Source organism: Alosa sapidissima, chromosome 12 (genome assembly GCF_018492685.1).
Source record: "Alosa sapidissima isolate fAloSap1 chromosome 12, fAloSap1.pri, whole genome shotgun sequence".
Classification (NCBI taxonomy): Eukaryota; Metazoa; Chordata; class Actinopteri; order Clupeiformes; family Clupeidae; genus Alosa; species Alosa sapidissima.
In genome coordinates, this window is record NC_055968.1 from 21857196 (window position 1) to 21881159 (window position 23964).

At 45.3% G+C, this 23964-nt stretch overlaps 1 protein-coding gene across 3 annotated transcripts in view; it reads left to right on the top strand.

Moving 5' to 3' along the window:
* Nucleotides 1-23964, top strand: part of oca2 (oculocutaneous albinism II) — a 92878-nt gene that overhangs the window by 51795 nt on the left and 17119 nt on the right. For all 3 annotated transcript variants that reach the window (XM_042056772.1, XM_042056773.1, XM_042056774.1), the window contains exons 17-23: nucleotides 1318-1375; nucleotides 1726-1834; nucleotides 9178-9305; nucleotides 10921-10980; nucleotides 13857-13961; nucleotides 18601-18694; nucleotides 20758-20851. In XM_042056772.1, coding sequence (XP_041912706.1) covers nucleotides 1318-1375; nucleotides 1726-1834; nucleotides 9178-9305; nucleotides 10921-10980; nucleotides 13857-13961; nucleotides 18601-18694; nucleotides 20758-20851 — 648 coding nt within the window. The remainder of the gene's footprint in view (nucleotides 1-1317; nucleotides 1376-1725; nucleotides 1835-9177; nucleotides 9306-10920; nucleotides 10981-13856; nucleotides 13962-18600; nucleotides 18695-20757; nucleotides 20852-23964) is intronic.

The following is a 23964-nucleotide window of genomic DNA, read 5'->3' on the forward strand; positions in this document are numbered from 1 at the left end:
TCACTCACTCGCTCACTCACTCACTTACTCAACTCCACCTGAACCCCACAAACCCTGCATAAATGAATGAATGAATGTCCAGACCCGTTCCAGTGGCTGGGGGCTGAGAGTGAGGTAGCCGACGGGCAGAAGCTGCCATTTTACAGTTTTTCTCGATCATTTTGATACCTGTGTCAACTCTGAACAAAAGCACTCTGGACAAAATGACACATTTTGCTTGCAAAAGGCTGTTACTCTCTCAAAACACTTAAAACATGCAGCAAAAGCAAATCTTGCCTTCAAACACTACAACTTGTTGCCAATTAAAAAACACTCTTTAATCAATCATTACACACTGGACAACAAAATGCAAAATCTAGTTCTCAAAATGAGCATTTTTACTATGTCTGTTCCATTACTTTCTCATTTTTCTGGTAGGCCTATCAGAACAAAACTGTGAAAAGACAAAATGTACTGAATAAAAAAAGAATTTATTCATTCCTCCCAAGATGTAACTGCCATGTAAGACATACAGTAAATACCTAGCAAGATACAGTAAATTTCATTGAACTACAACTTGTCATTTTTCATTGAAATAGACCTACAGTAAACACCTTTTGTACTGTTTTCTCCGCCAAATAGGGAATACAGTACTTTGTCTAAATGTGCATTAGATCCATACTTGCAAATAGCAACACAGAACAGACATCTCTTATGGATAATGAATGATTGCTGATTGAAGAATTAATTGTGCAAAGGAGTTTCACACAGGTGTATCAGAGATTCCGACTTATGCAAGGAATCTATACCACCTGTGAAAAGATGTTTTCTTTTTGTTTAGCATGGGAAAACCAATAGAGTTTGGGGCTTTTGAATGACACCTGTGTTAACTGTTTTGCAAAAGGGTGTGAGAAATGTGTGAACCCAATGAAAATGTGTGAACACATTAGCAAGAGATGACTTCTGCTGTGCAAAAAAAGTAGTGATGAAGACCAAGTGGGTTCTAGTTTACTTAAGCAGGTAAAAGCAATCGAGAAAAACTGTAATCACTGCATAGTCCTTTTGTTCTTTCGCTCCCAGCATCCACTCACAACTATTTTATTTTTCTGTGTATATAAAATAAAATCTGATGATGATGAATCTTAGAAATAATTCCAACACAGAGTACATCTTGTCTTGCTTAGACCAAGGCAATTGATACTTGCAAATAATATATGTTGCACTGGAGGCCAAATCAAAAGTTCAAGTTGAAAGTACTAGTCAGCAGTAAGCAGTAAAGTTGTCACGGCATCACGGTAATGAACGAAAAGTGCTAAAATTGGGTTCTTGTTCTTGCAGGCAAATATCACAGGAGGACAAAAATTGGGAACACAATATTCAGGAGCTTCAGAAAAAGGTATTATAAAGAATTTAATACTGATGAGTGCAAACGTTTTCAGTCCTCTCTCTCTCTCTCTCTCTCTCTCTCTCACTCACACACACACACACACACACACACACACACACACACACACACAAACACACACAAACACACACAAAAACACACACACACAGAATTGTACAGATCACACTTCACACCTCCTTCAGTAACCCCTCTTGACAGTGGCATTTCAGCACTGATATTGACTGCATAACACAGTGAGTGTTTAATTCCTCAAATGTGCCTTGACCATGCTTTTAGGGTGACATAAGTGCAGTCAAAGAGTATTAATCAGTCCAAATGTGCATTTGATCGGCCTCCAACAGCACAAGATAACTGACAAGGTTCTCCTGGTCAAGTGTGTGTCCGTCCTCGCTGTTGTCATCCTCATGTTCTTTCTCAACTCCTTCTTCTCTGGCATTCATCTTGATCTGGGTAAGTACTTGGCCTTCTATGTAATTTTGAATGAAAGATGGAGATAACGAGAGAGAGAGGGGAAAAGGGAAAGATGAAGAGAAAGGAAGGAAGAAAGGAAGGAAGAAAGAAGGAAAGAAAGATAAATAGATGATTAAGTTGCAGCAGTATTGTTTTTACAGGCTAGTTATAGGCTTTCCAGTGTAATTATACACTCCCACTTCCCTCTGCCGTTGTCAGATGTTGAGTCGGAATAATGGGCTCACAAAGACGCGCAAACGCAAAATTACAGATACCGCACTGCTTTTAGACCTGTCAAATATTTATATATTTCATCTCTTCGCCGGAAAGAAATTAAATGAAATGAGCTCTGTCTCCATTGTGGAAGGGCTCCTCCTTGTCATTGTACAATACTGTAGATTGGCTTCAGAAACAATGAAATAAGAGGGAAGAAAACCAAAGCTATGCTAATCGGTTCAGCTATATGAAAGCTCAGCTGTGATATGGTGCCATAAAGGCTGCTGTTTGCTATGTAATTGTTCTCTGTGCAGCTGGGCCCTGTGTGAGGAAAAAATAGTCTTTTTGGCCCCCCTAAATGCAACAGGAAGGGAGGAAGCAAACATGGTAATCAGGATGATAAATAAACTATGAGCTGTCCACCTTCTAATCTGTTTCCCTGAACCATATGTGTTTGGTGCACTGTGGTCCTACCAGGTTTCTTCCCCCCATTAATTCTCATCTACGCAGTGCACTCTCATGGTTAACCTGTAGCGGAATATAAGCCCGGTCAGTCAAGGGATGTAATGAATGGACAACTGTTTTTATTTGTAATTTCAGTCCGTCGCATGTGCAGGAGAGTGTGTATGCTGTCGGAAAATTTTAAGAATGTTAACTACAGAAATCCAAGCTGCATGAATGTGGTTCAGTTTGTGAGGAGTGATCGATTGGTGTAATGGATGAATGAAGTCACTGTAAACTGATGAATGGGTCCCCCCCCCCCCCCCACACACACACGCTTGCATGCACCTGTATGTCTGGCAGGTGACCTGTGTGTGTGTGTGTTTTAAAATCCCCTCCACCTGGTCCAGTGCGTGTGATGCTCAGTCTGTGAATTAATGACACGCTCCCTTTATCACAGGTGCAAGCGCCCACTCACCCCTCCCCATGGCGTTAATTAAGCTAGCGCTGTCCGCTCCCTCTCTTGATCACTCAGCTGGTCAGCCAGCCAGCCATCCATTCGTCCTGTCCGAAACGTGAGCACACGCGTGCGGGCGCGGCTCGCCCTGCCTCATTACCGCGTGCGCTGCTTGGTCAGTGGCCCCCGGCTGCCCGTCGTGGCCTTTTGGCCGGGTGAAGATGTTGTGGAAATGGGGCACCATTAAAACGCAATTAGGTTGACACAGGCAGATTTAATTTGCCCTTTAATATACACGTGATCAGTTAATCATTTAATGTGATGACGGGTGCAGGTCAGCGTGGCACCAATGAGTATCCTAGCATACGCTATCCGGTGCGAATTGAACAGACATTGAAATTTCCCCCTCAGCACTGAATTCTGGGAAAATATTCACATATTCGGCTGTTGTGAGTGATGACAGCTTTTCTTAATGCGAATATAACAGGCAGGTAAACTGTGCTTGTGATTGTCTGAGTCGTTTAGTGAGTGTGGTATCAATCATGTACAAGCAGCAATCATAGTTATTTGAATGCCTGTAAAAGTCTGCTGAGTTTTTAACCTGGAAAACTTTAGAGATGTCAACAAAGCACCCAATTAAAAGTAAAGAGACACCGGTGAGTCATCTGTATTCCAACAATATACACCCAGTTCAGCTAAAAAAACAAACATCCCATGTGCTACTTACTTTGTAGAGCGAGACAATACCAGTTCAGGGAGTGTTTCATTCAGTGTTATCTATTACCGAAGGGCCAAATATCACAGCATGATGAATTGTCATAGAATACAATGTAAAATATGCATTTAAATGCTTCTTTAACGATGAGTGATGAATAATTCAAAGTCGCTGATAATGAATTGCACACATTGTTCTGGCAAAGCCAGCGTTATTTATAAGTGCGTTGGGGGAACAGAAATGGTGCGGCCCGGACCCTGCAGGGAACAGTAGGCCACGTACTTCATCTGGCTGTCCACGGAGCACAGCACCCAGTGGCGCCGCTGCATGGCTCAAGCACAGGGGAGATGAACACATGGGTGTTTTAGATAAACAAGCGTGACGAGACGACGGCGCTAGTGGTAGTGGATGCACTGCGCCGAGACGCGACACGACGCGCCGCTCGGCTGAACACTGTTGTCTTTGCATATGATGAATGGGCCCATCAGAAAATGCGCACCATCCTCTCTCTGAACGCTTTTTTAATTGCATTCCTCTTTTACCTCTGTCTCCCTTCCTCTCTTCTGTTCTTTCCTCTCTCTCTATCTCTCTCTCTCTCTCGTTCTCTTGGTTCCATGGTGTATTTTTTTCTTCGTTGTTTCTCTCACAGTCTCACAGTTAAACAGGCAGCCATAGGGAAATATCAGTGCTTCTCAAAAAGTGGCTCTCCTTCTGCCAACTATGGCTTTTGTTTACCAGAATTCTTTTGTAGAACTTTTGTATTGACTTTGTGTGTGTGTGTGTGTGTGTGTGTGTGTGTGTGAGAGAGAGAGAGAGTGTTTGAGAGAGAGGAATTGAGGTACTGTACATGAACACCTTTGTATTTCTGTCTGTGTATGTGTGTGTGTGTGTGTGTGTGTGTGTGTTTGTGTGTGTGTGTGTGTGTGTGAGCGAGAGAGAGAGTGTTTGAGAGTCTTTGTGTGTCTGTGTGTGTGTGTATGTGTGTGTATGTGTTGTGTGGTGTGTTTGTGTATGCTTTTGTTTGTTTGCCCATATAAGTATCTGCACCTGCACTGTACACAATAGTGTTTTTGGTGACATGACAACTAGCTGTGCTTTGCCAATTTTAGTTTCTATTTGACCATTACCCTGTAATTTGCCATTCATAATGGCTCCTTTATTATCCTTTTTTCCACAGCCTTGACCTCCCACCTCCTTTATCTCCCTCTCTCCCTCTCTCTCTCTCTGTTTACCATCATCTTTGCTGCCTCCTCTCTTGTCATATTCTCAAACCTCTACTCTCTCTCTTATTTCCGACCACCCCTGCCTATGAAACCTGTGCTGGCTTCTCCATAATAATAAATATCATTGGTTATGATAATAACCATAATAAGGGGCAGCCGTGGCCTACTGGTTAGCACTTCAGACTTGTAACCGAAGAGTTGCTGGTTCAAACCCCGACCAGTAGGCACGGCTGAAGTGCCCTTGAGCAAGGCACCTAACCCCTCACTGCTCCCTGAGCGCCGCTGTTGTTGCAGGCAGCTCACTGCGTCGGGATTAGTGTGTGCTTCACCTCACTGTGTGTACACTGTGTGCTGTGTGTGTTTCACTAATTCATGGATTGGGATAAATGCAGACCAAATTTCCCTCACGGGATCAAAAGAGTATATGTACTTATAAACTTATAATAAGAAGAATAAGAAGAATAAGAAAAGAAGAATATCTCTTCTTCTCCTCCTCCTCCTCCTCCTCTCTTCTCCTCCTCCTCCTCCTCTCTTCTTCCTCCTCCTCCTCTTCTCTTCTTCTCCTCCTCCTTCTCCTCCTCCTCCTCCTTCTCTTCCTCCTCCTCCTCCTCCTTCTCCTCCTCTCTTCTCGCCTTCCTGGGTGTTCATCATTTGTGAACTGATTTCCCGGAGGCAATCATCAGCGCTCACCTGTTTAATCAGATTTGGCCTGGAGGTGCGCGCGCTCAGTCTCGCCTTTCTTCCCAGAGGCCGCCGGTCATTTGGATGGGGCTGCTCTGACGCGAGCCAGCTGCAATCTTGCGGACCGGAATATGTGTTAAAGAACCAGCAGTGCCCGGCAGCGGAATGAGTGTTTGATTAAACTGACCGGGCTTGGGCAGATACGATTTCTACCACTCCCTTTCTTTTCCGCTTCCTCCCCAGTTATCCCTCTCTCTCTCTCTATCCCTCTATCTCTCCCACACTTTCCCTCGCCTCTATTACTTTCTCTCTCCCCCATGTTCTCTCTCTCTCCTTTTATCCCTCTATCTCTCTCTCTCTTTCTCTCTCTCTCAACGGGATGCCACCCTGACTCCATCTGATCAGTGGTAAATTAGGCAGAGGGAGCCATGTGGCTGATTGAAATCAGAGCCCGTGGCTATCTGCTGAGGCGGATGTGGGTTTGGGTATGACTAAAGCCCCAATCCGGTCGGGTCCGGCTGCCGCGGTATTATAAGCGGACCCATTAGAGACGAGCCTTCCAGTGCTGCCCGTGAGTGAGTGAGTTAGTGAGAGGGGGGTGCAGATGGGAGAGAGGGATCCTCATCAGCACAAGGTAATTAGCTTTCACTTAACGCTGCTCAGACAGGGAATCAGTCAACACAGAGAATGGACAGCTCCACCTGGGAACATCAGCTTTAATCTGGAACAAAGCCGATGCATGGCAATTCAAAAAACAACAGCCCCATCCAAGCTGTCGGATGTTGCATTGATTAGTAAATCTAAACACATGCTGTAACTTTATCAAAGTCATAGACCTTCTATGCACTCAACAAATGTTATTTTTTCCCCTCTCCATGCGTACAGTTTCCGAAGAAGAGAAATGGGTTGCGGTGACCTTCACTCTCTTCAGTCTCTTTCTATTTCTATTTCAGCAGCACATCTGCCAGTTCTCTGCAATGTCTCTTTCTCCCCTGGCCTTTCAAAACAGCCTCTACTTTGAGTTGAAGTGCCTGTCAGTCATTCCAGGAAATGGCTTGCAGACTTTTTTTGAGTAACAAATTTCAGTCGTTGACATTTTGGAAATGTCTGGAAAATGGCGTTATTAATAGAGTCACTAAATAGTAGAGGTGTCACGATTCTCCAAATCCTCGATTCGATTTAATTTTCGATTTTAAAGTTACGATTCGATTCGATTTTCGATCTTTTTTTTATATTACTATTACTGCACTCTACTATTTACTTTTTTTGGCCTTTTCCTTTTCTGTTTCGGGGGGCTTTTATTTTGAAATTGTTCCAACCACGAGGTTGTAATGTAAACAGAACAAACATTAGGCTAAACAGAGACGTGAACATGGTGAAATGAAACAACACAGAATGATAATTTGATTTTTTCAGCACACTCCGAAGAGACCCAAGGTTAGTGTTCATGGAATATGTACTTATCAATATGCAATTTAAGCCTTAAAGTAATTTTGGACTTTAACTATAATCTTCACTTGATAAGTTGATTAGGCTAAGTTAGTGTTAATTGACGTGAATGAATGACAAAATACTTCCACACAGGTGATTTCAGAGTAGCAAAAGGGGCTTCGATTTCGGTAGGTTGATATGTATATTTTAACCATAGACAGTAAAAGAAAGATTTTAACTGGCTGCAGCCTAAAATTAGAGTGTTGACCTCACAGTTCAGCAGGTGCATGTGCATTTGTGCGTCTTGGCATACATGCTGGATGTGACATTGGGGGGTTGGCTGCATCATCGATTCTACTTTTGAGTTCGAAGTTCGAGATTGAGATGTAATTTCGATCGATTTCGATATAAAATCGAAATCGTGACACCCTACTAAATAGGATGCAACTTTACCTGATTTTGCTCTGCATCACCTGTCTCATTAATGGTGATGTACCTGGGTATTAGTGGCCACTCAGAAAACTCTATGTAAGCCATTTGGAAAATACTTTAATAGCTACAATATGTACTCTCCGCAATATGGCCATTATGGAAAGAACATTTCCTATTTTGATAATGAGTCTGGTGCTGTGTTCAACAGTGACTGATTTTTTTCTTAGTGCACCAGACTCGACTAAAAATGTGTTCCCGCTGATGTATCATAATTATTGAATTTGGATTTCATTTATGCAATTTTGTGTGGTTGTCTCCAGCCTTTCGTAGAATTGTTTTTCTCATAGAATTGTTTTTAACTAGTTATTGACTAAAAATGACAATAGGCTTTGATATAAGACTACTGTTTATGTTGTATCGTACTGTTGTCATAAAAAGTCAGCCTAGAAGTGGCTAAGTATGTCACATGTTTGTGTGTGTTCATCAAATCGGTAAATTATCAGGGCATTTGGAGAAATATATTGAAGCAACGGAAGGCCATCTAAACACACACCATCATTCCCCCCATACCACCTCAGGAGCCGAACAGCACGCTGAAGGGCTCACACTTGCGTAGAAAAGTAAACATCATCATCACAATACTATTTATATTTATTAAGCTTTAGATCATCGGGGAGGTGGTGCTGTGGAATCCAGTTGGCAGTCTGCTCTCACTCTCTCTTTTCTCTATTCTCTCTCTCTCTCTCTCTCTCTCTGTCAGTTCCCTCTGTCTTAGCCACTGGTGCAGAGGTGGGAACGGATGTCATCCAACCCATTTACTTTCCACCCCATTATCTCGTTAACTGTATTTAAACACACACATACACACACACACACACACACACACACACACACGCACACACGCACACACACACACACACACACACACATACACACTCATGTCCACTGACACATATGATTAGGCAGGTTATATATGCTCATACACACACACACACACACACACACACACACACACACACACACACACACACACACACACACACAAACTGTGACTTTCAACACATAGACTCCTACCTACTCATATACAGTACCTCATTAGGGTAGTTTTAGAGTCTCTCTCACTCACTGACTTTCTCTCTCACACACACACACACACACACACACACACACACACACACACACACACACACACAGAGAGAGAGAGATTGGTGTCCACTGACAACATGGTATATCTTCACAGTAGAAGAGACAAAATCTTTGTGAAAGTTGTCTACTCCCCGTATACTGTCTATAGCAGTCTGATATGAGTGGCTGTGTGTGTGTGTGTGAGAGAGAGAGGGGGGGGGGACTATTAGGTGCTGCAGCAGTGGATGAGAAGGCTCTAATAGAGACTCAGATGGAGTTGACACTTCATTCCATTGTGTGTGTGTGTGTGTCTGTGTGTGAGGGTGGGTGTGTCTGAGCTATGCATGATTGTGTGTGTGTGTGTGTTTGTGTGCAGAGGAAATGTCTGATTAAATGCCAAGGAGTTGGTTTTAAAGGGCTGATCACTCTCTCTTTCTGTGTGTGTGTGTGTGTGTGTGTGTGTGTGTGTGTGTGTGTGTGTGTGTGTGCGTGTGTGTGTGTGTATGTGTTTACAAGCAAAAATAAGAATGCTTGACAGAGTGCCCCAGCGCTTGTCGGGACCGGTGTGTTGAGCGGCGATCTGAAGAGCTTGTCTTTGCTGTGTGTGTGCTTTGATCTGCAGGCTGGATCGCCATCCTGGGAGCCCTGTGGCTGATGGTGCTGGCCGATGTCCAGGACTTTGAGATCATCCTCCACCGAGTGGAGTGGGCCACCTTACTCTTCTTCGCAGCACTGTTTGTTCTCATGGAGGTATGGGGAAACGCAGTTCACTAGCACACACATAGACACTCACATGTACAGTAAGTATATGGATGATTATGCACACATGCATACAGTACAGACAAAGTCATTCTCTTTGTTGTCATGGAGGTATGTGAATGTTGCCCAATAGAGGAGGGGAGCTTGTGTGTGGATATTTCTTCCTATCTTCCTTTTATGATATTACTTTGTTATCCAGCACCCCATTTTTGGTTGTGCGGACGTTACGTTTGTTTGGATTAATGTTGCCCAATAGTACACAAATGGTAAATGGTCAATGATAGCAATGTTCTACTCCTACAAGCACAATGGTCATGTCTCACACTCACCCATGCTCACACACACTCAAACGAGGGCAGAGGCCTCTATGCAAGGTCCAGCCTGCACACTGGGAACGTTTTGACGTTCAGTGTCTTGCTCAAGGACACATCGGCAGGGTCAGGAATAATTCCTTTATCTCTTGAGCCATCACCGCCACAAACAGACAGACACACACACACACACACACACACACACACACACACACACACACACACACACACACACACACACACACACACACACACACACGTACAATAGGAACATGTACAGTAATGCAGTGTGCAAAATTGACTGGGCTCGAGACTAACATTAGCTCCTACAGTATATGCAAACGTACAAACAGGTACAAAGTCTACAAAGCAGATAAAGATGTAAAGTAGGTAAAACCCAGCCAAGTGACACTCTTTAGTAGGGATTCAACAGAGAAGAGAATAGAGATGGCTTCTTCTCTTTTCAGACGGCTGCAAACTTGTTTCAGTTCATTTCCTGTATGTAGGTGTGGATGTGAGATGTTAGTTCACTGCTCCTCCCATCAGCTTAGCAAAATAGAGAGACTTTCTCCTTTTACCGCTGATACGGTCAGAGAGACGTAACAAACGCGGAGGCCGATGACTGATGAAGTTGTTTCCTGGTGGGTCTGTCGGCTCAGCTATAACCCTGGGGAGAGAAAAATGGAAAGTTAGGGTGTCAGCAGGAGATGTGCTTGGCTGGCTATCTGTGCTTTGTGTGTGTGTGTGTGTGTGTGTGTGTGTGTGTGTGTGTTTAAGACTTTGTTTAGGAAGGAGAGCTGCACAGAGCCCACACAGGGGGATGTGTGTGTGTGTGTGTTTATGTGGGTTAACACATGTCCCCCGTGGCTCATCAGGAACGAAGCAAAGGTCCAAAATAAACTGTCTGTTTACTTGGTGTAGAAGTTGAAGGTCTCTTGGGGTGGTTGTACTGTGTGTGTCTGTGTGTGTGTGTCGAGCCGCTGTTTGTGTATGTGTGTGTGTGTTTGTATGTGTGTGTATTAGGGAGTCCTTTAAAAGAGGATGTAAGAAAGAGGAGAAGAGGAGTCGTTTGCTGTCACACAAAGCCGCCAGTAGCCAGGCAGAAGGACTCACACACAGGAGTGTGTTTATAAGGACCCTGCTTTGACTCACACTCACACACACCGACACACACACACACACACTCTCTCTTTCTCTCTCTCTCTCACACACACACACACACACTCTCTCTATCTTTCTCTCTCTCTCACACACACACACACAGCTACTGACCTGATGTTGTCTTCTCTCCTCAGGCCCTGGCTCATCTACAGCTGATTGACTATATTGGTGACCAGACTGCCGCCCTCATCAAAGTGAGTGTACATTTCTCCCATAGTGCATTGCAACGCACACACGCACGCACGCACGCACGCACGCACGCACGCACGCACGCACGCACGCACGCACGCACACTCATACCAAAAAACAAAGACACACACACACACACACACACACACACACACACACACACACACACACACACACACACACACACACACACACAAACACAAACACAAACACAAACACAAACACACACACACACACACACACACGCACACACACATACATACACAAACAGCGGCTCGGGCTAATCAGAAAACAACAGCGGGCCTGTATGGTGAGTTCTGCCCAGATGCAATGCTGGGAAAGGGAACCACTCAGCTCTTCCACCAAGCAGAGCTTAATGAGGTTTAATCAGTGAAATACGCTGCTCCAGGGTGAACAGATGGTTATTGATATGAAACTAGCCCCACAGACTCTCTATTGCTTTTATTAGAAAAGAAGATGCTTAAGTACATTCAAATCCAAGTAAGTTTCTTTCTTTATATTTGTAGACCGATTTAACGATGATGTTTTATTTAATGAGATTTAATGATATTACATAGGTCATTAATTAATGTAAACCTTAGCAGATTATTTCCAGTGTGACATAGAAGCATACTGTGCATCCATACTAGAGCACACTGTACTCTCAAACCACATATGCAAACTCCATACTAAACATTTGCCATGTTACCTTCCAAAATTCCAAAACAGTGTTCAGCATACCGTGCATCAAACACTGGAACCCAAGTTCCATGGTACAATCTACTCTATACACTGAAACTCTGCCTCTTTCTAATATCAGAATAAAACTTGGCCATCTCAGCTGCCTGTACAAACTTGCTGGATCTGAGAGCAATAAAGTTTCTTCTTGATAGTTCTGTTTGTGCCTTCAGGTATCTCATTTGAGCTGAAATGGATGTATGCTGTGGGATTTATTCTTTTAATTTGGAAAAAAACACACATGCACAAGCCCCCCCCCCCCCCCCGCTCAATCAGTGCATTTAAATGAATCACGGTGCTGCTTAATCCCCTGCCTGGCTGGATGAGGCGTTTGTTTGCTTCATTATTTGGGCCGTGCGTGCGTGGTGCTGATGCGACGACGGCGGCGTGTCGCCTAAGAGACGCTGTGATGTAGTGTGCACTGGGGCTTCTTACCCACGTCCCAGTCTCCAGCTCTCCTCGGGAATCATGCACTAATGGACACGTCAGCCTTGGTTTTGCCCCCCGGGGGGGGGCCTTTTTAGATGGGGGGTAATTACTTGTGACAGGCTCTGGGTCTCATCAGTTGCGGAACCCCAGCCACCTCACTCAGTGGCGTACAGTAGCTTAGACACCGTGACAAGGGTTCCTATGAGTGATAGAGATAGAGAGATGGGGGGGGGTATTGTGAGTGATAGAGAGATAGAGAGAGGGGGTGAGAAAAAGAGATAGAGATAACTGGGAAGAGGAAAGGTGTTGCGGGGGTGGGGTGGGGGGGGTGTAGGAGAGTGTGGCCTTGTTGATGAGAGACCATGTTGCTGCACATGTGTGGTGTGTGTGTAGCTTAAGGCAATGTGAGAGAGTCGGGCCGTGCTACAAATGAGAGGCCATATTGCTGAACACGTGTGCTGCGTGTGTAAGGCAGTGTAAGGGAGAGCAGCACTAATGTCACACTCACACAGGGCTCCAATTGGGATTAGATACGGGGCAGTGGCCAGATAAGTAGACAGACACACAGAACAAGGGATAGAGAGACGGACACAGAGAGGTGGTGCTGTGGAATCCAGTTGGCAGTCTGCCCCCACTCTCTCTTTTTTCTTTTCTCTCTCTCTCTCTCCATCATCCATCTTTTCTTATCCACATCTCTTTCCCTTTCTATTTCTCTCTTTTTCTCTCCCTTTATCTTTCCAGCTTTTGCGCTATCTGTTTCTCTCTCCTCTCTCTCTTTTCTCCAGTTCCCTCTCTCTGGCCCTCCCCTCTGCGTCTCTGTGGGTGAAATGCCAGGCTTTGGCAGCTCAGCCGGGCATGGTGCCTCCTGCCAGGTGTGCTTGAGACCGCGGGAGCAGATGCCACCGGGCGCACGCCGCACGCCGCACGCCGCACGCCTCAGTGTGCAGCGCACGACCCCCATTGGCCACGCTCTGCATCCCTACATGTATGACAGGCTACAACACACACACACACACACACACACACACACACACACACACACACACACACACACACACACACACACACACACACACACACACACACCCCACTGCCTCTGCCTCCTCCCCTTTGCTATCCTCTGTCTTGCTCACTCTCTCTCACCCACACAGAGTGTTGGGGTAATAGAATGTTGGGTCAACAGTGCTGGGGTAATAGAATGTTGGTCAGAGAGTGCTGGGGTAAGAGAATGTCTGGCTGAGAGCACTGGGGTAAGAGAATGTTGGTCGGAGAGTGCTGGGGTGGGAGCAGTGGAGTGAGAGGGGGCAGGGGTGGGGTGGGGTGGGGGATGAGAGCACAGGGGCTGTGCGGGTGCGTCCAGCCGTGGCTCCTCTTTGTGAGCAGGGCTTTAGGGGCCACGCCAGTGTGCTAATCTGCCTGCCAAGCGCAGAGAGAGAGGCACAGTGAGCATGGCAGTGATGTCTTTCTTTCTCTCTCTCTCCCTCTCCCCCTTCTCATCCCTTTCTCCCTTTTTTGTTTCCCCTCTCACCCATGTCTCTGTGTTTCCCCCCCTCTTTCTCATCCTCTCTTTCATTCTCTCTCTCCACTATTCCCCTTTTCACCTCCTATTGCTCTCTTTCTTCCACCCTCTCTCTGTCTCTCACCCCTCTCCCTCTCTCTCTCTCTCTCCCCTCCCTCCCTCCCTCTCTCTCTCTCTTCTTATCTTCTCCACCAGGCGGTACCAGAAGAGGAGCGCTTGGCCATCGCCATTATCCTGGTGATGTGGGTCTCCGCCCTGGCCTCCTCCCTCATAGACAACATCCCCTTCACCGCCACCATGGTAAATGGAGCTAAAGGAGCATTTACACACGCACACACGCACACACACACACACACACACACACACACACACACACACTTTACAGATATTTGGAGAGAAATGTAAAGCATGGTGCACACACACACACACACACACACACACACACACACACAGACACACATTCAGGCACACAGAGTAAAAAGTCATATTTCTTCATGTTGTTAATATTTTATTGCAAGTATATTTTTAATTTACATTAAAATTCATTATGCTTTTCTGTAGCAATGACTATTTTAGTGTCTTTCCTGGCCATTTTTAACAGTGGGGATGGAGATATTTTTATCCTGATCGTAGTTTCTGCTATTTGTTTTGCATTTTATTACCACTTTTATCATTTAGAGTCGGTATAACTGAGCTGTTATCACACAATAGGCCCCAGCGGACTGCGGATTCATACAAACCCATATTTTTCTTCAACTTTCCCCACTAGCACAAGGCTTGGTTTCCCCACCAAAACTAATTGTTTTCCTGCTCCCTGTCGCGTTGTTAACATTCCCTACATCTTTGTCCTGAAATAATGGATGGGTAATTTTGTGTTTAAGCTGGATCAAGTGCAAGGATGAATGATGAACTCTTGTCTGAGGCTTGCGCACGGAGAGGAGCATTAATTAGAATGAATTATGAAGCTTCATGGATGGCGAGCCGTCGTGATGAGAGCAGCATCAAACAGACGCAGAAAAAGACGCTACCGCCGCCACCAACACCAACATGGCACACGCCGTCGAGCCTGAGAGGAAAGAGAGAAATGAGAGAGATAAAAACAACGAGAGGGAAAAGACAGAGACAGAGAGGTAGAGATGAGAGAGAGAGTCAGAGAGATTGAGACGGACGAACAGAGAGAGACAGACAGACAGACAGACAGATGATGTGAATTTAGAGAAGAAGAGGGGGATAGGAAAGAGATACAGAGAAAGAGAGAAAAAAGGCAAGAGACAGTTAAATAGGTTACAATGGAGAGAGACAGAGACAGAAAGAGAAGGAGGGGGAGATGGAGAGAATAGGGAAGAGAGGGAGAGAGACAGAGAGAAAACTGAGAGTCAGAGAATGAAGGGAATGAAGAATCATGAATGAAGAGTGGCTTCTCTCTTCCCTCTCTCTCTCACTCCAACACTCTCTCTCTCCCTCTCTCTCTCTCCCACTCTCTCTCCCTCTCTCTCTCCCTCTCTCTCTCTCCCTCTCTCTCCATCTCTCTCTCCCTCTCTCTCTCTCTCTCTCTTTCTCCCACTCTCTCTCTCTCTCTCTCTCTCTTTCACCCACTCTCTCTCTCTCCCTCTTTCTCTCCCCCCTCTATCTCTGCCGGCACAGAGGCAGAGATAAATATGACCACAGATATCCTTTAGTATTCAGCAGGTGGCCCCCTCTCCACCCTCGGCTTAATGGAGCCCATTGATTTTGGGAGCCCTGATCTCACTCCTGTGCATAGAGAGTATACCTGCTCTGGCTTCCCTGATGCGCCTCCAGACAGGTGCTATTCTCCGGCAGAATGCACCCAGCGGTCCCACGAGGGTGGGGGAGTCGGTCAGCCGTGTTGGCTGTGTACGTGTGTGAATGGCTCCTGTATGTATTCGGAGGGAAACAGATGCAGTTTAGCCCAACAAATAGTTCTGCCTCTGTTATTGTTGTTATTATCTTGTCACCCGCGTTCATTTTTCATCGCAGAAAGCTCAGGGTCTTACAGGAAAAGCTGTGAAGGAGAGAAAAAGTCAGAGAACGAATGTGAGTGTGCATCTTTGCGTGCGTGTTGTGTGTGTGTGTGTGTGTGTGTGTGTGTGTGTGTGTGTGTGTGTCAGGTCAAACTTGCCCAGAGTGCAAAGCAGTCGGGATAATTTTATGATCGATACTTTGGCCATAAAGTGTCCAAGCTTATATCAGAGACTATCTATTAGGATTTTGCCTAGTCTGAGTTAGAGCCTCCCTCTGTGAGCCTGCAGCCCAAATTCCCCTTGAAAACGGAACAGCTGGCCAATGGAGATCAATGTGACGCCAGCCCGTAGGAACTACCCGACCTGTGCTAAGACCTCTCTTCTCCAAAATTCAGTTTTATAGTATATTTTAGATATATTTTTGGGACTTAATGCCTTTATGCTGATAGGACAGATGAGAGCGACAGGAAATGAGTGAGAGAGAGATGGGAATGGGGAAATGCCTGCCTGTTGAATGGGATCGTGGTACCCAAGGACCACTGGACCCACATGTGGTGGGGATGCTGCTGCTTGCTGTTGTAAATGGGTGGGGCCTAACTTAGCACCACACAGAGGACTCTCAGAAGTCTTGTGAAAACTCATAAAGGGAGAGGGGGAATGGGAGCGGTGAATTCTCCATCGCCAAAACCTTGTTAATGTCATGCTGGTTTTTTCAGTCCATTTGGTTGTTCATTTCTTGTGAAGGATAGACCTGCTATCTGGTAAGCTCCACTGTACAGAGAAAGAAAAACAAGGCTTCTCCTCATCTGTCCTTCTCTCTCTATATATATATGTAATATATATATATATATATATATATATATATATATATATTTGTGTCGGCTAAATGAAGGCCGTTGGTAATGATGGTGGTGGCGTTGCCGATGGAGGTAGTGCGGTACAGAGTGTAGTCACAGGGCTGCGTTGTCATTTATTCAAGCACGCCGCTGCTGCCGGGACAGCTCAGCAGATTGCCACCAACACGGCAACGCTAAGCAGCGACATATTGGAATGCGAGAGGAGGAGGCACTGGAGGCACTTATTCTTAAAGTGGTCGCGTCGAGCATTTGGGTGCCACAGGGGCTGCCGAGCTCCAAGGCTAATGCAGACGGTGTTTGTGTGTGTGTGTGTGTGTGTGTGTGTGTGTGTGAAAACATGACGGGTGTGGTGGGCGCAAGCAGCTCACAGCGATTCAGTCTTTCTCTTTCTCCCACTCTCTTTCTCTCTGAATGTGTGTGTGTGTGTCTGTCTCTGTGTGTGTGTGTGTACAGCTGATTATTTGTGTGTGTGTGTGTGTGTGTGTATAAACACCATGGGCTCGGTGGGCACAAAACAGCTCACAGCCATTCTCTCTCTCTCTCCTCTTCTCCCTCTGTGTCTGTGTGTCTCTTGGACGCGACGGTCTTGTCATTGTCTTCCTTGTGGGCCCCGCTGCCGCTGGCTGTAACTGCTGTGCCATTATCCTGCTAAGAAGATTCCAGTCGAGGTGGAGCTAAGCTTGTTTAGTGTGCGTGTGCGCTTGCTTGCCGACGGAACGCAGGGAAAAAAATCTATTAACCGTGCAAAGTTACTAAGTGACCTTGTGGGTTGTTTTGGGGGACCTTGGGGGATTATGTGGTGGCAGGGGTGGGAAAAGATGCTGTGTTTTCCCGGGTAATTGAAACAACATCTCTTGTTGTGCTCTGCCTCTTTTGTCATAAATTAAAACCACAGTAGGCATAAGTGCACCCCCCTCCCCCCGCACGCACACACACACACACACACACACACACACACATATGCACATACACACATGCACATACACACTCACACACACAACCACCCCACTCTAAACACATCCATTCAGATTTGTGCGCTGTGTGTGTGTGTGTGTGTGTGTGTGTGTGTGTGTGTGTGTGTGTGTGTGTGTTTGCTTTCTTCTTTCACTGAGAGAGATGCTGGCCCTTAACATAATTGGCTCGTCATATCCAGCCAGGTCAATTGCTTTTAAAAAAGAAAAAAAAGAAAAAGGGGGGATACAGTACACACACAATCTGTTTCCCTAACCACCAGCACCACCACCAACAGCATCACCACCACCATCACCAACAGCACCACCAACAGCAACAGCAACCGCAACTTCCAGGCTCCTCATTATGAATACATGACCATAGTTTAATCCCGCTGGTTCGTAGAGTGTAGCTCACATGATGCACTTCCTCTGACATCAAAAGCTGAAAGAGCACAAACAAAACCAGGGGTTGGCTGAACTTGGGCAAGGAGCCAGGGAGGAAAGTTTGAACAGAGATAGAGTGATTGAGTGAAAGAAAGAGAGAGAGAGAGAGAGAGAGAGAAAAACAGGGAAAGAGGTTTGATGTTTGGAGGAGCAATACAGCTCATGCTTGTGGCTGCTGCATACTTTTATCTTCAGTTCCATGTTCCAAACACGACTGATTCTAAGTTCTGAAACGGAGAGATGGAGGGAGAAAGAACGTGGATGCGTATTGATTTTAGAGTGCTGTTTGAACACAGCAGCCACATAATTATGACTCAATCTGCTAGAAGGCTTTGTGCAACTCTTCTCAAATGACACAAAGTAAAGACAAGACAATATGAGAGAGAGAGAGTTCACCGGAGCGACAAAGATGTTGAATTTTAGTAGTTTTTATTAAGGTGCCAACATAAGAACTAACGTTTCGACGTGTGCCACGTCTTCATCAGAGTCAAGTATGCTCTGATGAAGACGTGCCACACAGGGCCTTTTTTCCTTACACTAAACTACACTGTTCCTGATTTATGGATGCTGTGATGTGTTGTAGCACTTCCAGGAGAGTTCATACCTCCTCCTCTTCTGATAAAAGTGTGACTTCATGCATGCAATTCCTCTCTCTCTCTCTCTCTCTCTCTCTCTCACTCTCTCTCTCTGGTTCGCCCGACAGATCCCCGTTCTCATTAACCTGAGTCAGGACGAGGACGTTAACCTTCCGGTGAAGCCTCTCATCTTTGCTCTGGCAATGGGCGCCTGCTTGGGAGGTCAGTCCTTAACACCACTTCCTCATTTGTGAGAGCAGACGGAAAAGCAAAAAAAAAAAAAAAAAAAACAAAAAAAACAAGGGAGGGAATACCTGCACTCAAATTAATTTATGTTTTTGTTGTGCTGTTTTATTCCCTCTTGCTAATAGCATTGAGAAGATTGCAGTCTGTCTCGGAAGGCTTATAACAAATCCCCCTCCAAACCCCCCCGGTTATTTCAGCATGTAAACAAATGAATTCATAAGAGTACACGTTTTTTTAATAGAGCTCAATAAATCACCGCTGTAAGCCAACTGATCTACTGTACTAAAGATAGAAGCACGGATTGCATGCACACAATGGCACAAACAACAACCCCTCTTTGCAAAGGGTGTCATGACAATCTGGCCCAGAACCCCCCATATGAAATCAGACAGGCAAGAAAACACTTTCTGTGTGTGTGCGTGTTTGTGTGTGTGTGTGTGTGTGTGTGTGTGTGTGTGTGCATATGTGGGCATGTTTGTGTATGTGTCTATCTGTGTGTGTGTGTGTGTGTGTGTGTGTGTGTGTGTCTGTGGTCTGTGTGTGTGTGTGTGTGTGTGTGTGTGTGTGTGTGTGTGTGTGTGTGTGTGTGCGCGTATATGTGGGCATGTTTGTGTATGTGTCTATCTGTGTGTGTGTGTGTGTGTGTGTCTGTGGTCTGTGTGTGTCTGTGTGTGTGTGTGTGTGTGCGTGTGGTGTGTGTGTATGTGTGTGTCTGTGTGTGTCTCTGTCTCTAATGTGAGTCAGCCTGCAGTCTGAGTGAGTTAGCCGCTGCCATAGCCTCCTCTCTCTGACACAGACCTGGAGACATCTGAACCACTGTGGGCTCAGAGGCCTTGAAAGTTCACCAGATAAATGCTTTGGTTTGTAGTCCGAAAAAGGGCTAGAGCTCTCCTTTTGAGGTCTGTCTAAAGTAGGGGTGCTCAGGCCGTTATGGGCAACACAGCAAAGAGAGAGAGTGAGTGAGAGAGAGAGAGAGAGAGAGAGAGAGAGAGCATGACAGAATGAGAGACAAAAGGGAGCATGCGAGAAAAAAAGGAGTGAGGGAGAAATAAATGACAGAACGAGTGAGAAAAGGTAACGAGAGAAAGAGGGAGAGAAAGAGGGAAGATAAAAAGGAGAGCGGCAGCAGCAGCAGCACTCTGGGTCTAATAAGCTGCAATGTGACGGGCATCAGGAGGATCGATGGGAGCCCGACGACATGCCCCGGCTCCATCGCCTATTGAGCCGTCCTGTCCGCCGAATAGATAAGCGCACAGGCGAGAAGAGAGCGCAACCACAGCAAGAAGAAAGAGGGGGATAGAAGAGGGTTGGGGTAGAGAGAAAAATGACTCTGAGCATGTGAGGAGAGGGGGAGAAAAAAAAAGCAAAGACAGCTGGGTGGTTATGATTCGCTGGGTGACTGTGCAGTAAGATGGACAGTCACCCTCGGTGACATTTAAAAGTAGGTTTATGGCGTTGGGAGATGTAATGGATAAGTACTTGAGAGTCATGCGGCCTGTAAAAATTGCTCTATAAAATATGGTTATTGATTTCGCATAGACACACTCAGCCCTCGGCCAGAAAGCAATCAAACTTGTTGGGTTGATTTGAGTTGGGTTGGGTTGAGTTGAGCTGAGAGGAGTTGGGTGAGGGGTACATGACGCATCCCGCTCTGGCGGAGACAAAGCATATTAATCTCCAAATGTCCCTGTTCGTTAAGGCCTCAGAGTTATTTTCTGCCAGATTGACTGCCAGCTCAAAGCCATTGTACTGGGCGGATAGGAAATTGCAATCAGCCTGACAAATCTAACAAATCAAGTGTGGGGTCATTTTTTTCTTGTTTAAACAAGCCACTTAAAGCACTTCACTGCCAGTGAACAGTGACATTTTGTAATATTAATTATGTTTTAATTGTGATATTGTCATTCCGCTGTGGATTTTTGCCGTCTGATAAAAATGTGGTAGTGAGACACATCGGAGCAGGGGAATATTAGCTGCCAACATGACCGATATTAAGTCTGCAGTTCGTAAGTGTCTTTCTTTGCTTCTTTTGATCAAAGGGAACGGGACATTGATTGGGGCGTCAGCCAACGTGGTGTGTGCAGGAATCGCAGAGCAGCACGGCTATGGCTTCTCATTCATGGAGTTCTTCAGGTATGTAACCACTCTCATGATGTTACCATTTATTAATAACACAACTATTAGAGTAAAGTGACCCATTATCAAGTCAACTTCATAATACTCCAGAAAATCGTTTTTCAATGTTTTGAATGGTGTGTACTGATGTGATGAGTACACTGAAAACCCCTCTTACTCAGTAATGCCACTTAAAACCATTATAGAATGAATGCTATTGGCTCTAAGCTATTATTTCCCAGGTAAGTAACCCCATTTGTGTAGATGATGGTTGTTGTTAGCCTAGGTGAACCCAGAAGAACCTGTACCTGAAATTCAAATTTGCTCTGCAGGTCCGTCTGGAAAGGATCTATGTTTCCGAACTTCCTGTTTTACGATTTCCATGGGTGTAATTTCAGTAGTGAAATTAAACTTAAACTGGTGCATTAAACTCTGACCAAATTGTTTCAGAAGTGCAGCACATCTTTCTCATCTTTCTTGTAAATGAAGGTTTAAATGTGTTTTTTTACTCAATTCCCAATTCTGATTTGCCAACAGGTTGCTTAGGCTAGGTTGTTAGGTATTAGGATGTTGTGGTATAATCAGGATTTGAGGCTTTACATTTCGGACTTCTTGATTTGGATGGTCCTGTCATTGCAGAAATGGGCTTGTGGTATGAAAGGACTGTACCACATGTAGGTGTCGGTAGAGTAATAACTGGACTCTTTTCAAGAGTAATCTATTCAGCGCATCCCAGCATTCTTTGTGAGGGAGCAATTTGATTTTCTGATGCTGCACTGCTACCTGGTCAATTTCCCTCTCATACACCCTTTGAAAACATGGACCCTTTTTAGACAGAAAAAAATAATGCTACATCAATCTGCAACACATCAACTGGGAAACGGGTGCAATTGCTTGTAGCCCAAACTGCACATGACAGCTTCACCCCAGGGTCCTGTTGCTCACTGTCAACACTATCTTCCTTTGAAACCAAGTGCCAGGAGCTTTGTGTTTTTATAGTCCCTCTGTGGATAAAACATTTTCCCCCTTACTATTTCGCTGAAAGAAGAGCTTTGGTTGACCGAGCCATCTTTTGAAGTTACTTATGCCCTTCTGACCCCTCATCATGGGTTACATGAAATGCCAGGCCACAAACAGATGGGTTCAGCTGTAACACACTGGCTGGTGTCGTTTCTCCAAATCGAAAGCAGCCTCAAGATTGAGTCGTTATTTGCTGCAAGGCCCCAAAATGAAATGATTACCTTCTACACATCTTCAGTGTCAAAAACAAAAACACAGGCTGGTGATAAACAAATGAAATATGGATGCCTATGTATTGAAACACTGACCTTTTACGAATAATTTCAGAGCGTTTCCCACTGAATGGCTACCACTTCACCCTCGCCCATAAGATATCTGTTTGTTTGCCAATCAGCAGAGTCACCCCCGCAATCAGAGATACCCCAGAGCTGCCTCCTAAGCTGCCGCCTACCTCTGATCTGTGTGGTCTCATTATCACAGGACACTCTCAAGGCGGCTTGATTCGATGGGTCTTTGGCTTGTTATGTAAACCTATTTTAGGTGCTCGGAGAAAAGACGACCAGGGATTCTCTCTCTCTCTCTCTCACTCAAGTATTGCAGAAGGTTCAAGAGATGCCGACGTCCTCCTTTCTCTCGCTCGATTTGGCACAGCCGTTCCACGGCCACCTGCGCGATGCGAGGAGCTGCCATGGTAATGGCAGGCACCCGTAGATCTCTGGCGGCATCCCCAGTTGGATGTGGCGGAGAGAGTGGTCAATGCTGAATAGAGCGACTTGAATGCGGGTCTGATTAGGCAGTGAGCGCACTGCAGCAGGACGCGACAGGCTCTTTGATTCCGTCTATGGGGTAAATGGAATGACAGGCGAGCCACACACAGCGATCTGCCAGGGAACCATTTCTCCTTTTATCTCGTCCTCACAAAAGATCAGGTCTCGCTTTTGCTACAGAAATAAATATAGCGTCAAATTATCACATAAAAGAAGCTCCAGCCTAGGATGTAGGCTATCATCATAAAGAGTTGGATGGTTCGTTTTATAATGTTATCAACTAGGTGACATGCTCAACTTTTAAGTGGACAGAGCCATAAATAGTTAGGACAGTACCGTACATTATATTAGTTTTACATTATTTCTGTCCAAATATGGTCGGACAGTATCGGACACCTGCACTGGTGGAACTATTTTTCTGGTCATCACCGGTGCCCATTTTCAGCTCTGTTTTTCGGCAGCATCTTACCCTGCCACTGGGACCCTGCGGCTCAGCCAATCAATGGCAGCGATCAGGGGTAAGGGTTTCCCTGCAGAGACAGCAGGGCCAGACAAAGCCTCTCTCTGAGCGCACATCACACAGGCAGATAAGACGTGATCAATGAAGCCAATCTCAGCATGGAAGACACACCTTCCGGCCTGAGGAGAAAGCCTCTAGCTTGATTCACTCTCTTTCTTTCTGTATGACACAGGGTTTGTTTAAAGAAACGCTTACTGGGTTTATGGATAAACAGCTAAATATTCAGCTAAATAGCTTTAGTTGTAGTTTCTCTTTAGGCCCTGTGTTATATTGTATTCCTTTACTATCTTAATTATAGCATAAGATTTGTATTAACAATCAATACCAACACATTAAGACATTGCACTTAGATAATCTTGGGGTGTAGTTGAAGGTTTGGAATAGGATTAATATAAATGTATACAGAAAGGGTATAAAAGGTTGGTGCGGTCAGTGCATTAGCAATTCTCGGCCACCTTTTTAGGACTCCTCACAAGATGCTGTTGACTGGAGTAATAATAAGTAGGGATGCACGATATATCGGCGGCCGATATATTATTGGCTGATAAGTGAAAAAATGAAAATATTATTATCGGTCCGATAACAGAATTCTGGCCGATAATTTGCGCCAATATTTTTTAAAGTCCTAATTTAGGCCTACGTAAGGTCCGTCTGGCTACACTGAGCTACTTGAGCTTGGTTGGCTATACTTTTTCCTCAATATAATGTCAGCGGTGTATTTCACCACTCTAACAAAATCTGTGGATATGCGTTCATTTGGGAATCTGTGCATCTCAAAATCCTCTCGTGAATGATCCGCCATTTAACCTTACCAGAGCGGAGCT